Below are 14,319 nucleotides of genomic sequence, written 5' to 3' on the forward strand. Positions count from 1 at the left end.
GGACAATACTGATTGCCCAGACTGGCCTCGCCAACACTGGTACCCCCTCTTGCGCAGTGTCACTGCTGGCAGCATGGCACCTTCCTCAGACCCCTGCCCTGCTGTTCCAGCAGGAGGGCCAGATTCTGCACCCACAGCTTCAAACCCTGAACTTTGCAGTCTAGCTAATTACCTGATCTCTCCATTACCCTCCCTTAGTAAGCAAGTGATGGATGTCATTCTGGAGGCAAGGAAGGCCTAGTACTAGAAAATCCTATGCTGAAAAATGGAAAAGATTCTGTTCCTGGAGCCAAACTCAGGGGATGGGGCACAACAGTGCTCAATTTACCTCATATTCTTCATTACTTAACTGAGATGCTTCACAAGGGCTTTTCCTTTTCTTTCATCAAAATTCATGCCTCAGCCATTTCAGCACATTACAATACATAGCCCACCCCTCTTCTCTCATCCACTGCTGAAGCATTTCCTGAGGGAGCCAAAAACTTAAGACCACCCAGGAGAGCCCCTACTCCAGCCTGGGACCTTAACTTTGTATTGGCAAAGCTCACTCTACCTCCTTTTGAGCCAGCTGCAAATGCAGAGTTGAAATTCCTTTCTTAGAAAACAGCCTTCCTTCTAGCCATCACTTCAGCAAGAAGGGTGTCTGAATAACAGAATCATGGCAGTGGAGCCTTTCATCATCTTTCATGCGGACAGGGTGTCTCTCAGGACCAATCCTTCCTTTATGCCCAACGTGGTATTCAGTGTGGCCCTTAATCAGTCCATTCATTTGCCAACCTTCTTTTCTAATCCACAGAACAAAGGGGAACAAATACTGCACTCCTTGGACGTGCACAGACAACTTAGATTTTACTTGGACAGGACTAAGCCTCTCAGGAAATCTGAGCAGCTGCTGGTTGCATTTGCTGCAGGGGCAGAGGGGAAGGCCATTTCAAAGCAAACCATTTCTAAGTGGATAAGCCATTGCATTCATTTCTGCTATAAGCACCATGGAAAACCTACCCCACAAGGGAATAAGACCACATTCCACCAGGGCTGCATCTACCTCTACAGCCTTTCTCAGAGGTGTCCCTACCTAGGACATCCTAGAAGCTGCTACCTGGAGTTCTGTACATACTTTCACCAAGCATTACCACTTGCCAATTTTTTGTAAATCCAGAGCTGGATTTGCCACTGCAGTCTTGCAGGGCCTTATAGCTGGTCCTAATGCTATCTAATTACCTCCTCCCATTCTTAGCTTTGGGAATCCACCCAAATGTGATGACTGCAACAGTGAAACACGAAGAACATAGTACAGTTGTGCATACTTACCATAAATGTAGATGTTAGAGTGTATTCACTGTTGCAGTCCTGGTTACCCTCCCTCCAGCCCCCTGACTTCTATTACTATACCTCTATTTTTGTTTACTATTCTTAAAGCTTTCTGGTGTATTTATTTTTTTGTTGGAGGTGTAACCTAGTATATAATTGCTTCCCATTATGGGGGCACCTGACATCTGGGGCAAGAAAAACTGATTTAATGGCGTCTGCTGCATGCTTTATACCCCCTAACTACCTGACATCATGGAAGATGCGATAGCAACCGACGTAGGACCCAAGACTTTGATAATCAAGCCGACTGAGGGCTACTGCAAGCAGATAACCCAAATGTGATGACTGCAACAGTGAATACACTTGAACATCTACATTTATGGTAAGTGTACACAACTGTACTTTGCACATGGTTATGCTACAGTCTATTCTGCCACTTCTGATAAGGACGATTGGATGTGCTCTGTAGATCTCCAGGACACGTACTATCATATCAAAATAAATGGGCGCTGCAGGAGATATCTGCACTTCATGCTGGGGGCTAATCATTACCAATTTGGAGCACTGCCCTTTGGTCTCACCACTGCCCTCGGGTGTTCGCAAAATGCATGGCAGTGGTTGCAGCTCACCTCCATCTGCAAGGATTGTAGGTGTTACCATACCTGGACGATTGGCTCCTAGTGGCACCTACAAGGCATCAACAACTTCATGCTTTTCAGGTTATGTTGCAACTGTTCAATTGCCTGTGAATTAGAGTGAACACGGCAAAATCCAAGATGTCTCCTGTACAGACCATTGAATTCATAGTAACTCAGTTGAATACAACCACACAGATGGCACCCCTACCTCCACAGAGAATAAGATCCTTGAGACAACAGGTTCAGCTGTCACTAGATACCCTGACACCACCAGCTCGACTGGTCCTTATAGCCCTAGGGTCCATGTCAGCTGCCATTCTTTTGGTCCGTCTAGCTAGGTTCTTCATGTGAGTTCTCTGGTGGACCATAGTAGTCCAGTGGGCTACTTTGCTCCATCCATTGTCAACTCCAGTCAGGCTAACTCCTGTTTGCAGGCACCATCTGCAGTGGTGGATCCTTAAACATTACCTCTATTTTGGCAGACCCTTCATTCTTCCACCTGTAGACACGGTGACTACGGCCGCCTCCCTGTTGAGGTGGGTGGAGGGGAATTTCCAGGGAAAGATGGTCCAAAGCACGTGGTCCACAACAGAGATTAAATTGTACATAAATGTACTGGAGATGAGGGTGGTCCTTCTGACGTTGGAACGTTTCAGGACTGCAGTCCTCTGGGAACAGTTGCATTTCTTACAGACAATATGTCGGTGGTTTGGTACATCAAGCAGGGGAACCCGCTCATACCCATTGTGCGTGGAGGCCATGAGGGTTTGGGAAAGGGTGATCTCTTAAAACTGCTTTCTCATTGCAAAGCACATCCCATGGGAGACCAGTGTTAAGGCAAACAGACTGAGCAGATTAAGACCACACAGGTGGTCCCTGAATCAAATCAGTAGCGAACCAAATATTCAGCCATTGGTGCCAGCTTCTTTGCCTCTCCCCTAAACAAGTGCAGCAAGTACTTCGCTCTGACCACCCCCCTCCTTGGGAGTCACCAAAGGATGCTGTAGTCCACGAGTGACCCCCCCCCCCAGTCTCCTGTATGCTTACCTTATTCCCCTGATACGCAGAGTTTTGCAGAAGGCCAGCAGGTTGAAGACCAGTTTAATCCTCATTTATTTAGGGATAATGAACAATATGTAGCACATATTCATAGGAAGGAAACGTATTGTAACAGTTTTTTCCACTACACAAGTTCACATCTGAGTTACCAAAAGAAATATGTAGTAAAAGAACAACTTGTCAGGGCAAGCTCGTATGGTCACACAATATGAGGATTCTTTTTAGAAGAGTGTGAGAATTTGGGAGCTATGTTTCTTGAAAGAGCATACCCTGAGAAGTTAGTCAAAGATTTAAAAAGAGAAGTAATAACAGAGAGAGAAATAGGGTATTTTCAACCAATATTGGTTCAAAGAATTAACAGAAATGAAAACTTTAATCAACCTAACGACCAGAGAGTAGACATCATGATAATATAGAGTTACACTCATTTGATAGGTCCAACAGCACAATTCAGAACAGTAGGGAGATTCTTAACACAGGTTTCTCTAGAGCTTTTGTGACAACCTATAGTGAAGACCGTGCCAAGGTTAAATGGATTCTAAATAAAAAAAAATTGGTCCATTTTAGCAGATGACATACATACTAGATAAAAAAATTTAATTAGAATCATGGGTAGTGTACCGAAAAAGGTTGTTTTAAAAATTTATTTGAAGTCAACAGTAAACATTATTTACATTTAAATAAGGGCATGACCCAATGCTATGCTTGTAAATGGTGTTCAATAATTTGAAAGGGTAGTTTATTTAACTTTAGAAACACAACATATAGTATAAGGGAAAGATACAATTGTAATTCAAAAGCAATAGTGTGTCTTGCAACATGTGATTTCTTCTCCGGATTTTACATAGGTAAAATGAAGAGAAAGCTTACCCCATGAATTTATGAACACGAATATACAATAAGAAAGTGTAATTTGGGGAATGCTTAGCGGAACATATAAACGATAACCCTTGACACAGCTTTAAATATGGGACTATAGACGGTGTAGAAATTAATGAAAAGACACCATGGTCAGTACTGTTAAAGAAAAAAGAGCTATTATGGTAGACAAGGTTGCAGGCTGATAGTTGGCCTGGGTTAAATGAGTGTAGCTCTATTACACCAATGCTGAAATTGAAAACATTGGAGAAGAAAAAATTGTAAAAACGTGTTTTAATATTTAAATGGTTTTGTGTTGAACAGGGAAATGAGTTCATTGATTTTTTTGATTGGTAAAAAACAAATTTTTTAAAGATTTCCTGGATTAAGGGATGTATATAGCCAATTGTCTTGAAGTTGCTCTTATTTAAATGCGAGGAAATGGTTTTGGAAATGTTTGAAGTTTGCTATTTTGGTTGCTATTTTGGTAAACAAAAGCATTTACGTATACATTGTGTGGATTTTAAAATAAGTTTTTTATTAAATACCTACAAAGTTTGAACGGGTATGGACATTATTTCATGAGAGAAATAGCTTGGCATTTTCTGATGCCTGTTTTTTTTGTGTATCCAGTTTGCTTCTTTTTCGGTAGCTGTAGAAGAACTTGCCATAATGGTAGATGTTAGAGTAAATTGCAGTGTTGCAGTAATGGTTCCTTCCCACCATCCCTGTTCTGTCTTTGGAAATCTTGGACTGTGAGGGGGTACCCTGTCCCTCTCCACCTACCCCTTTCCCCGTCACATTTTCAGGTCTTGCTCAGATTTGGATAACAGTATTTCTTAAACGGGGGGGGGGGTCATTTTGCTGTCTCTTCAGATGATAAAACTTTAAAATGGTGTTTAATGAATCTATTCACTTATGCAAGAGGTGGAGGTCTGGATCTCTGGCCTTGAGTAATGGAAGTCCCAGTTTGTAAGGACTGCTGCAGCAGTAATCTATGAAAAAGTGTATTATACGTTCTTGCACAACTGCACTTACATGTGGCTTTTACCTGTGGCATAAGTATTTAAGAGTTAAAAAATCTTTGTCTGAATGCTGACCACTCCAAAAAGATGCCAGCATATACAGTTACAGCAGAGTTTTAATGAATGGTCACTGATAGAAAGATACTTTACCTACATTCCCCTTGAACAGTTTTGTATAATTGTTAACCATTATTCACATTATCTTCACAGTGGATTTTTAAAACTAATTATAACCATTTTTTTATTTAGGAAATAGCCTGACACAAAGTTCTATGTAGGGTTTAAAGGGCTTGAGTTAGAAGGCAAGTCCTAGCAGTGGTACCTGTATGAGGGCTTCATATTCCTACTGAAGTGCTTTGAAATGTTTTATTGGACTAACTAAATGTGTCCTAGTGTAGACGGACAATACTGCTGATAAAACTTGGGAAGAAGATGCACTAGGTGGGGTGTTAACTGTAAAATAAGCAATTTATTTTAGCAGTGACTACTACTCAAAGTTTTGCTGTTTTTGTAAATATAATTATCCACAGGATTGCTTTCTCTGCTTTAATCATTGGGCCTGAATTTTCATTAAGAATATTTGTGACTTATCTGCACGGTGTCAAGTGTTGCATAGTTAACATGAGTTTAGATTTTTTAAGCGGGATTTATTACTGTGTTTCAAAACTGAAAGTTATTGGTTATTTCATCTTTTCCTACTGCAGGATTTCTCTTATGTCTACAAACCAGAAGCATGCCAGGCTTTAGTTGGCTGTTCCATGTTTGCTCCACTGAAAACACTTCCAAGCCATTGTTTGCCTTCTGTAAAACTGCCAGAGGAGTGCATATATCGACCCAGCTGGACTGTTGGCAAACTTGAACTCCTTCCTGCAGTACACTCAATGCCTTTTATTAAAGATGGGTATGTTCACCCTTACTTGATTTCACCATTATTGTTAAATGTGTTGTTTTGAATTTGCTACATTGTTTTCATCTTGGCCAGCAAATTATGATCTGTTGTAAACTCATACCCTCCCTTTGAATTTATCCATAATACAAGTTTCAGTATGGACATAGCTTCTTAGCTGCAGTACACTGCAGGTTAACTATTTTTGAAAGCATCTTATAACTTGCTTTTGAGTATCCACTTAACTTCTTTTAACTAGTCCAGCACAAATTGGTTTCAGGTTGCTCTGTTCTATGGGTAGTGAATGAAATCCTGACTGACTCGCAGTCCAAAACTTATTAGTGACTGAGGAGCTGAAAGAGCTTGACTGGGGGCTGGTTGCCCACCTTGATGAGACGTGGGTGGTCCAGTTTACTGTAGTGCCTTCGCCTACTGGGGAGGGAGGTATGCAGTAAGCAGTGTAATGAGCTAGGGTTGTACGACTGACTGTGCCATACCCCTTTGTTGCAGTAGCTTTCTTTCAGGTGTGTGCAACAGATTGAGGCTAGGGTTAAAGAAGAAGCTTGACCGCGTTCCACGATTAGCTGTTGTCCATCTATTCTCATGTTGCAGTATTCTAAACATGAGGGATCCTCCACCTGAGGACGACACAAACGTCTGGCCATATACAAAAGCTTAGCCTGGCTGCTGTATTTTGCATGGGATGTCACACGTAGGTACCATAAACCATGAGCCATAAATGTGACGTCTGCACGCCCAGACCACAGAACTTCCCTGCTGCCAATTGAACATCAGCTCGCTCATTCTGCTCTGCGCCAGTATCTTCTAAAAGATATGTACCCTGTTGGGGAACATTTTCTTTTATGGTTGCCTATTGCTGATCTTTTAGCTGATTCCATCCATGTCATCTAGGAAGGGAAAATATAAGTGCGGACATCAAATCCCGCAAAAGATAGCCACGACCTCTGCCTCTTTTGTTTTGGGCCTACCCACGACTACAAAGCATGTTTAGTTTGCCAGTCATTCATCCCTAAAACTGAGCAGCCATCTTGCAGCCCTTAACTTATTCATGGAAAACCAACGTCTTAAGCATCTTGTTTTGGATATGGAAGTGACGCCTGCCATTTCGGCCAAACCGCCTAGAAAGAAAGCCAAGGTAGCTAGGCTGGTAAAACACCTGTGCCTCAGGATTCGGATGTCCCACCAGCTGCTGATCTAGGGGCTGAGGTACATCCGATGGCTTTGGCAACTTCGGCGTGTACCATGTCAGAAACCGCCCTAGTTTCTGCAGTCTGCACGTCCACGGAGGTACCTGCGACGTTGGCTCCCGATGTTGGGGGGGGGGGGTCCAGATTAGCCTGGACAGCTTAGGGTTAGCTTCCATATCTGAGGAAAGCCCCTCTAATCCTCTGGTGCCCTCGGATCCTTGGCCTGTGCCTCCTCGGCCTGGAACAAAGACCCCTTCACTAAAAAAGAAGCAGAAGTTCAAGCATTTGACTGCTCCTTCAGAAAGTATTCCTGATTGGCAGGCATTTTTTGCAGTCTATTTTCCAGGCCTTTATGGCCCTTAAGCCTATTTCATCACAGACCCTTTCTGGTCTGCCAGCTTTGACTCCCAGTCCCACTTCTTTAGGCCCATTGCCCCTTGCACAGACACCTGAATATTCTTGATTCTCTTCCGATGAGTCCCTTTCTTATTCCTCACAACTGATTTCTTCTTTAGGATATTGCTCTCCTGAAGAGGATTCTGTAGAAGGTGATTCCCCACCTGAAGACATCACATTTGAGGAAACAGTTACCAAAATTAGGAAGTATTTCAAATGGGATTCCACACAAATGACAGAAGTTCAAAAGAGATGTCATGAGCTTCTGCAGATGGAAGCCCCTCTCCCTCAGCCATTCCTCCAGTAATCCCAGCATACTTGGATGCCTTTGCCTCGGCCTCCAAGACCCCAGACTCTCAGCCACAGCCCCTAAAAGACCAGACAGGTTCTATAAAGTTCCTGATGACTTCATATTCCTTATCAAGCCTCCTGTGGCAGACACTGCTGTTACTGCAGTCTCTCCAGGTAAATAGTCCAGATTCCCTCCTCTTCCTTGCTCCCTTTGGATAAAGACAGTAAGATGATGGATAGGTTAGGGAAGAAAATTTACACATCTTCCACACTGGCCTTCAGAGCCATCAACTACCAAACGCATAAGGTCAAATATGCCTTAGACCTGGTCTCACAAGCTATGGATCAACTGAATTCTATAACTGTGTATCCCACCAAGGCACAGATGGCTTCCACCCTTTCATTAGCTGCACAGGTCAAAAGATACTTTATGAAATGCAGGTATGATGCTGCAGAAGCATCAGCCAGGTTAGCTGCCTCAGCCTCAGTTTACTCCATAGGTATTCCTGGCTCAGGCTACAACCATTGCCTGATGATTTTAAGAGCAAAATCATGAATGCTCCACTGGACAATAAGCTTCTCTTTGGAAAGCAGTCAGTAGAACTGTTTAAAAACCTACAGAAAGAAATCGGAGAACTGCAGGACCTTAAACACCTTTATCTCACCTGTGCTTAAGTTTCATAGAAACTGCCCTGCTTAAACCCAAATATGTCAGGAAGTCTCCGCCTTCCACTAAACCCGGAAAAGCTACCAGAAGACCTTCGTCATCCAAACCTGCCTCCTCTGAAACTACTCCAAGACCGCCCTTTCATGACATGCCTAACATGCCATCTTCCCCTTTCTGCCCACTTCTCTCACGGTCTTCCCCCCCATGGCCGCAGATCATCTCAGACAACTGAGTCTTGTCACTAGTGGTAAAAGGATATTTTATGACTTGGAGGGAAAAGCCTCTCCCAAAAGGTATATTACCTCCCCCAAAGGACCAAATTCATCTCATTCCACAAGTCATTCCGGATCTTGGAAAACAAGGTGCTTATTCAAAGAAACACTCTGGGACAGGAAGGTCTAGGGTTTTACTCCAGACTCTTCCTAGTCCTAAGAAAGGATGGCCCGTGGAGATGTATCTTGGACCTGTCTTTTCTAAACCCTTTCCTCCATGTGCCCACCTTCCGCATGCTGTCTCTCCAAACCCTTTTCCACTCTTGACCCCCATCCGTTATCTGGCCACTTTAGACCTGAAGGATGCATATCTTCACAATCTCTAATCCACCCATCTTATTGGAAATTGCTGCATTTTGCTGTGCAATCCTTGCACTTTCAGTTTACTGCCTTGCCCTTTGGTTTGCCCACTGCACCAAAGAGTATTCACAAAATGCCTAGCTCCTGTGGTAGCCTTTTGCAGAATCAAAGGCTTTCAAATCTTCCCATACTTTGACAATCTTCTTGTCCAGGCAGATCTTCCAAGTACTTTACTAAGGTACCTACAATCCACCATTTCCCTCCTCAAAGGCCTGTATTTCACAAACAACCATCTCAAATCCTCCCTCACTCCCTCCCAGGACCAGGTGCTCCTGGGTTGCAGAATAAGAACAGATTTGATGAAGGCCTTTCTTCCAGCAGAAAAGGGTCACATCTCTCGCCACTTGTTTCCAGGACCTACTCCTAGCCAACTACATCTCTGCCAGGGAATTATTACGCCTCCTGGGGTTGATGGCAGGCACGCTTCCCATGTTACCTTTAGCCAGGTTACACATATGAAAATTTCAATGCTTCCTGAAGAATGTTTGGTCCCAACATGACAACCCACTAGAGTTTCAGATACCATTCCTTCCATTTCTCAAGAAAGAGATATTGTGATGGATCCAGCAAATTCACCTGAACCCAGGACTACCATTACAGCCACTCGCTGCAGTACAACAGATGTATGCAGATTTTTCATATCTGGGATGGGGAGCAACTATGAATGGACTGAAGGTTTAGGGCCAGTGGGACTCCTGACTTCAAAAAAAAACACATCAATGTCAGGGGAAATGACTGCCCTCATCCTAGCCCTAAAAGCATTCCTCCCTTTCATACACCCAAGACCTCTAAGAATCTTTACAGGCAGCACCACAGTCCTGTGGTATATAAACAAACAAGGGGGGACAAAATCATTTTTGCTCTGCAGGCTGGCCATCTAAGCTTGGCAAATGGCTACCCTCTCTTAAGGTGAAGCTGCAGGCTGTTTGCCTCCCATCCCAAAACAGTGTTCAAGCAGGTGCTCTCAGCAGGTCATTATCTCAGAATCATGAATGGATATCACACAGGGATGTCTTCCTGGGGCATACTCCACCGGTGGGGTACACCACAAATAGATATGTTTGCCTTCCCTTTAAACAGACAACTGAAGCTATTCTGCACAAAACTCCCTCCCCCCCAAGCCAGAGGATGGATGCCTTCTCAATCTCCTGGAAAGGGATGTTTCTTTATACATTCCCCCTTTCCCTCTCATACAGGAAGTCCTGCTGAAAGTTAAACAGGACAAACCAAAAATCTTGTTGGTGACTCCCTTTTGGCTAAGGCAGCACTGGTTTCTCCCCTACTTTTTTCTCTAGCCAAGGGCAGTCACCACAAGTTACTCCACAAGGTCAACCTCATCACACAATGGAAAGTATTACTTATCCACACATCTAAACCCACAGACTACACTTGTGGGTGATAAACTTCTAATCCTTTTAGATACCTTCATTCAGAGGACATGCCTTCTGTCCTCCTACCCTCTTTTAGGACCTCTGCCTCTTCTTCCTGTTCCTTTCCCCCCCCCCCACTCTGGATGGCATCCCGATCAGCTACCCTTAGACTGTTGTCCAACTGGGACATTCAGTTCTTCTGAGGTCTGTGTGTGCAGACGTCACATTTATGGCCCACGATTTATGGTACCTGCATATGACATCCCACGCACCATACAACAGCCAGGCTAAGCTTTTGTATATGGGCCGGATGTTTCGGGTTGCCTCGGGCATAGGCTCCTTCATGTTTAGAATACTGCAACATGGAAGAGAAGGACATTGATGGTTATGGTAAGATTTTACACAACTATTCTTTCCACAAGAGAACAAATGGGTTGATGTTAGGCAGGTAGTAGGAGAAAATGTGTAAAGTGTGTTTGTGTGTGCACGTATATATATTTGCTTATGTATACTTCCTGCACTGAGGTTTAAATTAAATTGTTCTCAGTTTTACCATCAAGTAAGTGTCTCTCAGAAACCTTGAAAATTGTGTATGCATAAGTGCCAAGTGCACAAAGGTGCCGATGTTTGTGGGTTTGAAAAATGAAATGTTCAACATCTCTAATCTGACAAACTTGATCACTCTGCTGTGGTCTGCTGATTTGCCAAAGTTTCTCTGTTGTGTATGTTTCTGGCAGTGGTTTCTGTCCCTTCCATTGGAGTCTCGTCAATCCTGTTGTCTAATATTTAGTTGTGGGAGGTAATGTTAAACTCATGCAGAAAGGCCTGTAATAGAGGATAAAAGCCGGTGAATACACAAAACAGCAGGAAATGAATAAAAAGTAAAACAAGCTAAACACTGCTTAAAAATAGCTTCTTTATTATACAAAATGGTAAGTTTTTTCACTCTTGTCAGGCTCTTCTTCAGACCAACAATAAAAAACAGAATTTCAGACATTTATATACATAGAACAGTTAAATTTTAGCAGGCAAAAGGACTTGATTTCAATTTAGATTTTAAAGGATCTGTTATGTTCCGCCCTAGACCCTTGTCTGCTTGCAGTTATAAATTCCAGTCCACTTCAGTACACACTGTACAGTTTTTAATATCCCCTCCCGTTACTTATAATTGCAAAACCTATGTAAAGGTTATGTGCAGTACAGAATTGTAAGGCACTGCTGTTCTTCCTAGTATAGCTGAAGGAGGCCTTCTGGTTGTCTTTTGAGTTAGCTGCTTCCCTAAGTTCATAGTTGTCTTTGCATTTCCTGATGGTAAGTTTGAGAGACTTGCGTGTTGGCTTTCCCCTGATATCCTTGTCATTCACTGGTTTACCCACCAGAGTGAAAATAGTTGCTTGTGTCAAGATCCCTTCCGTTTATATCAGTAGCTCATTTTTTCTGTCCTTTTTTTCAAACCCATGGCACTAGTATCACCGCAACCATGGTTTTCCATTACTTAGCTACAGCTGCATCCTTGATAAACTCTCCAGCATAATAATTGGGCCAGATTCTTGCATCGAATAAATACATGCTCTGACATCACTGCCCTCCATGTTCCCCATATAACTGGTTTAGACAAGCCAATTCTGGCTCACCCATCCAGAATTCATCTGCTCAAGTTAAAGTTGTTCTGGAGACTGAAGTGCTACTTGGGATATCCCTCTAGCAGATGCCATTGTAGCCCTTATCAATGTCCACACTAGAAACCATGTCAGTAGGGATTCCAGATCAGGTCCATTGTGTGTGCTGACAAGATGAATTGTATCAAGTCCTCCATCTCTCCAAGACCATTATTAAAACTGCCCTGCATCGCCATCTGACGTGGGCAGCCATCGAGATCCTGCTTAACCATTGAATCTGAGCCTATCTGCAAATAACCCTGTAATGCTTTGGGCAAAACCAGCATAGCATTTTCAGAGGTGCTCCACATTCCTCTCTGTGATAGTGATGAAAGCGGTTTTCCAAGGTCACTCCCAATAATTCCATTTTTGGTAAATTTTTGAAAGTCTGACGAAAGGGGGTTGTGACCCACTTAGCCCATTCTACCTCCACAGAGGAGGTTGCAAATGTTGTCATTAAATCTTCCAGTGCATTTAGGTAGTCCCAACCCTGGCTGACATTCTTATGTATGCCACAAGGGTAGCATGAGATATAACCCAGGTACAGTGGCCATGGTACTCCAGAAGGTTAAAGTATTTAATTTGCCCAGAGACTGGTCAGTCTATTAAGGGACTCCAGAGCTGGAATTTGTCATCAGTGCTCCAGCCCTCAAAGTGCTTTCACATGAGCGAGCACAGCTGTCCACCCACGGGCTAAGGAATCTGGGATGATAAGCTACATAAGTTCATCTCTGCTTTCTGTAAGTCATCCTTGAGGAAGCTCAACTACTGTAGTCCACATGAACAAAGTTAATCAAATTCTTCCACATGATTCAACAGCTGAAAAATAATTGCTTTATTGATAAAACTAAGAGCTTTCACGTCCTGGTCTGAATGCTTCCTCAGACTTTAATAAAATCACTTTAAACAGCTACTACTAATATAGAGGGTAGTCATTAAAGACAACCTATAGAATGTCTAGCTGAATTACGACATAGTCATTGCATGAACCCCCCCCCCATCAAGTTGTTAATGCTGCAACCAGAAACTGAAGACTATTGAATGACAAAGTCATCATGTTCAATGTCATAACATTCAAAACAGGAGAACACTCAAATGACTTGCAAAAAATATATATCATTTACAGTTTATGCTAAAAATACACTCATACATAAATAACTGTCCACTTATAACAAAACATCAAATTCTAAAATGAATCTAACCATTCCAAACCATACATACTGTATAAAACATATGCAAGATAATATTTGGAGTTCTTGGTGAAAACCAAGTGAAAATAGTGCTTCTCTGAGAGCTGTATAAAAGATTCAGTAAAGGCTCATATTATGTAAGCAGTAAACAAGGATTGGTGACCTACAATACTCTGTAAATCCTGGCTTTCTAAACAAATAATGCTTAAGTAGCTTCAAATTTCTTCATGCTAGTGCACTTTAATGGCTCAATTTTCAGCTAAACAACAAACCTTAATCATGTTTCATTTCATGAACAAACACAAAATTTTAAAATCAAAATATTCATTGAGACACTTCATAATTAAATCACCTTTAAAAACAGAAGCATTAACTGAGCTCTAACTTCAAAGATGTTCAACAATACTGTGTTAGCCACTTCTTATTTCAATAAATGACGCATTCTACATATGACATAAGAATTCATAATAATAGCATATATTAACATCTACCTTGGTAGACCCTGGTGTTGCCACTGGTGAAAATCAAGCAGTGATGGAGCTCCACTGGTCATTGAACCTGTATTTGTAGTTTTCAAGCCCCTTCTAGTGGTTGATTACTACATTTAAAAACTTCATGTTAAGAAGTTGCAAGCTTAAAAATGCTTTTTTAATGCATCAAGGTATTGTCAAGTCCAAGGGTTCCCAAACTGTGTGCTGTTAAGCTGCAAAACCCAGGCCGTCAGGTAAGTGAAAGCCTGTGTGTGTGTGTGTGTCTGTTTGAGTGAATGTGCTCATGAAAGCAAGAGTCTGTGTGTGAGAGAGAGATCGGGAGAGTGAGCGATGTGTGAATGAATGCATGAATAAATGAGGAAGTGATAGTATGTGTGTGAGATCGGGAGAGTGAGCGATGTGTGAATGAATGCATGAATGAATGTGGAAGTGACTGTGTGCGAGAGATGGGGAGAGTGAGCGATGTGTGAAATAATACATAAATTGAGTGAGGAAGTGGTTGTGTGTTTGAGATCGGGAGAGTGAGAGAGAGCGATATGTGAGTGAATGCACATAAGAATGGGGAAGTGACTGTCTGTCTGTGTGTGTGATTGAATGTCCAGATTTTTGCCTCATATTTTTGGTGTGTTCCTCCTAAAA

The 14,319-nt window shown here is 42.5% G+C and overlaps 1 protein-coding gene across 1 annotated transcript in view; it reads left to right on the forward strand.

The window, feature by feature from the left end:
- The window catches only part of MED13 (mediator complex subunit 13), a 3,555,174-nt gene that overhangs the window by 2,545,914 nt on the left and 994,941 nt on the right, over positions 1-14,319 (forward strand). The window contains exon 15 of the mRNA XM_044054535.1: positions 5,596-5,792. Coding sequence (XP_043910470.1) covers positions 5,596-5,792 — 197 coding nt within the window. The remainder of the gene's footprint in view (positions 1-5,595; positions 5,793-14,319) is intronic.

The sequence above is a fragment of the Protopterus annectens genome, chromosome 13.part0 (assembly GCF_019279795.1).
Source record: "Protopterus annectens isolate FY-2018-M chromosome 13.part0, PAN1.0, whole genome shotgun sequence".
NCBI lineage: Eukaryota > Metazoa > Chordata > Ceratodontiformes > Protopteridae > Protopterus > Protopterus annectens.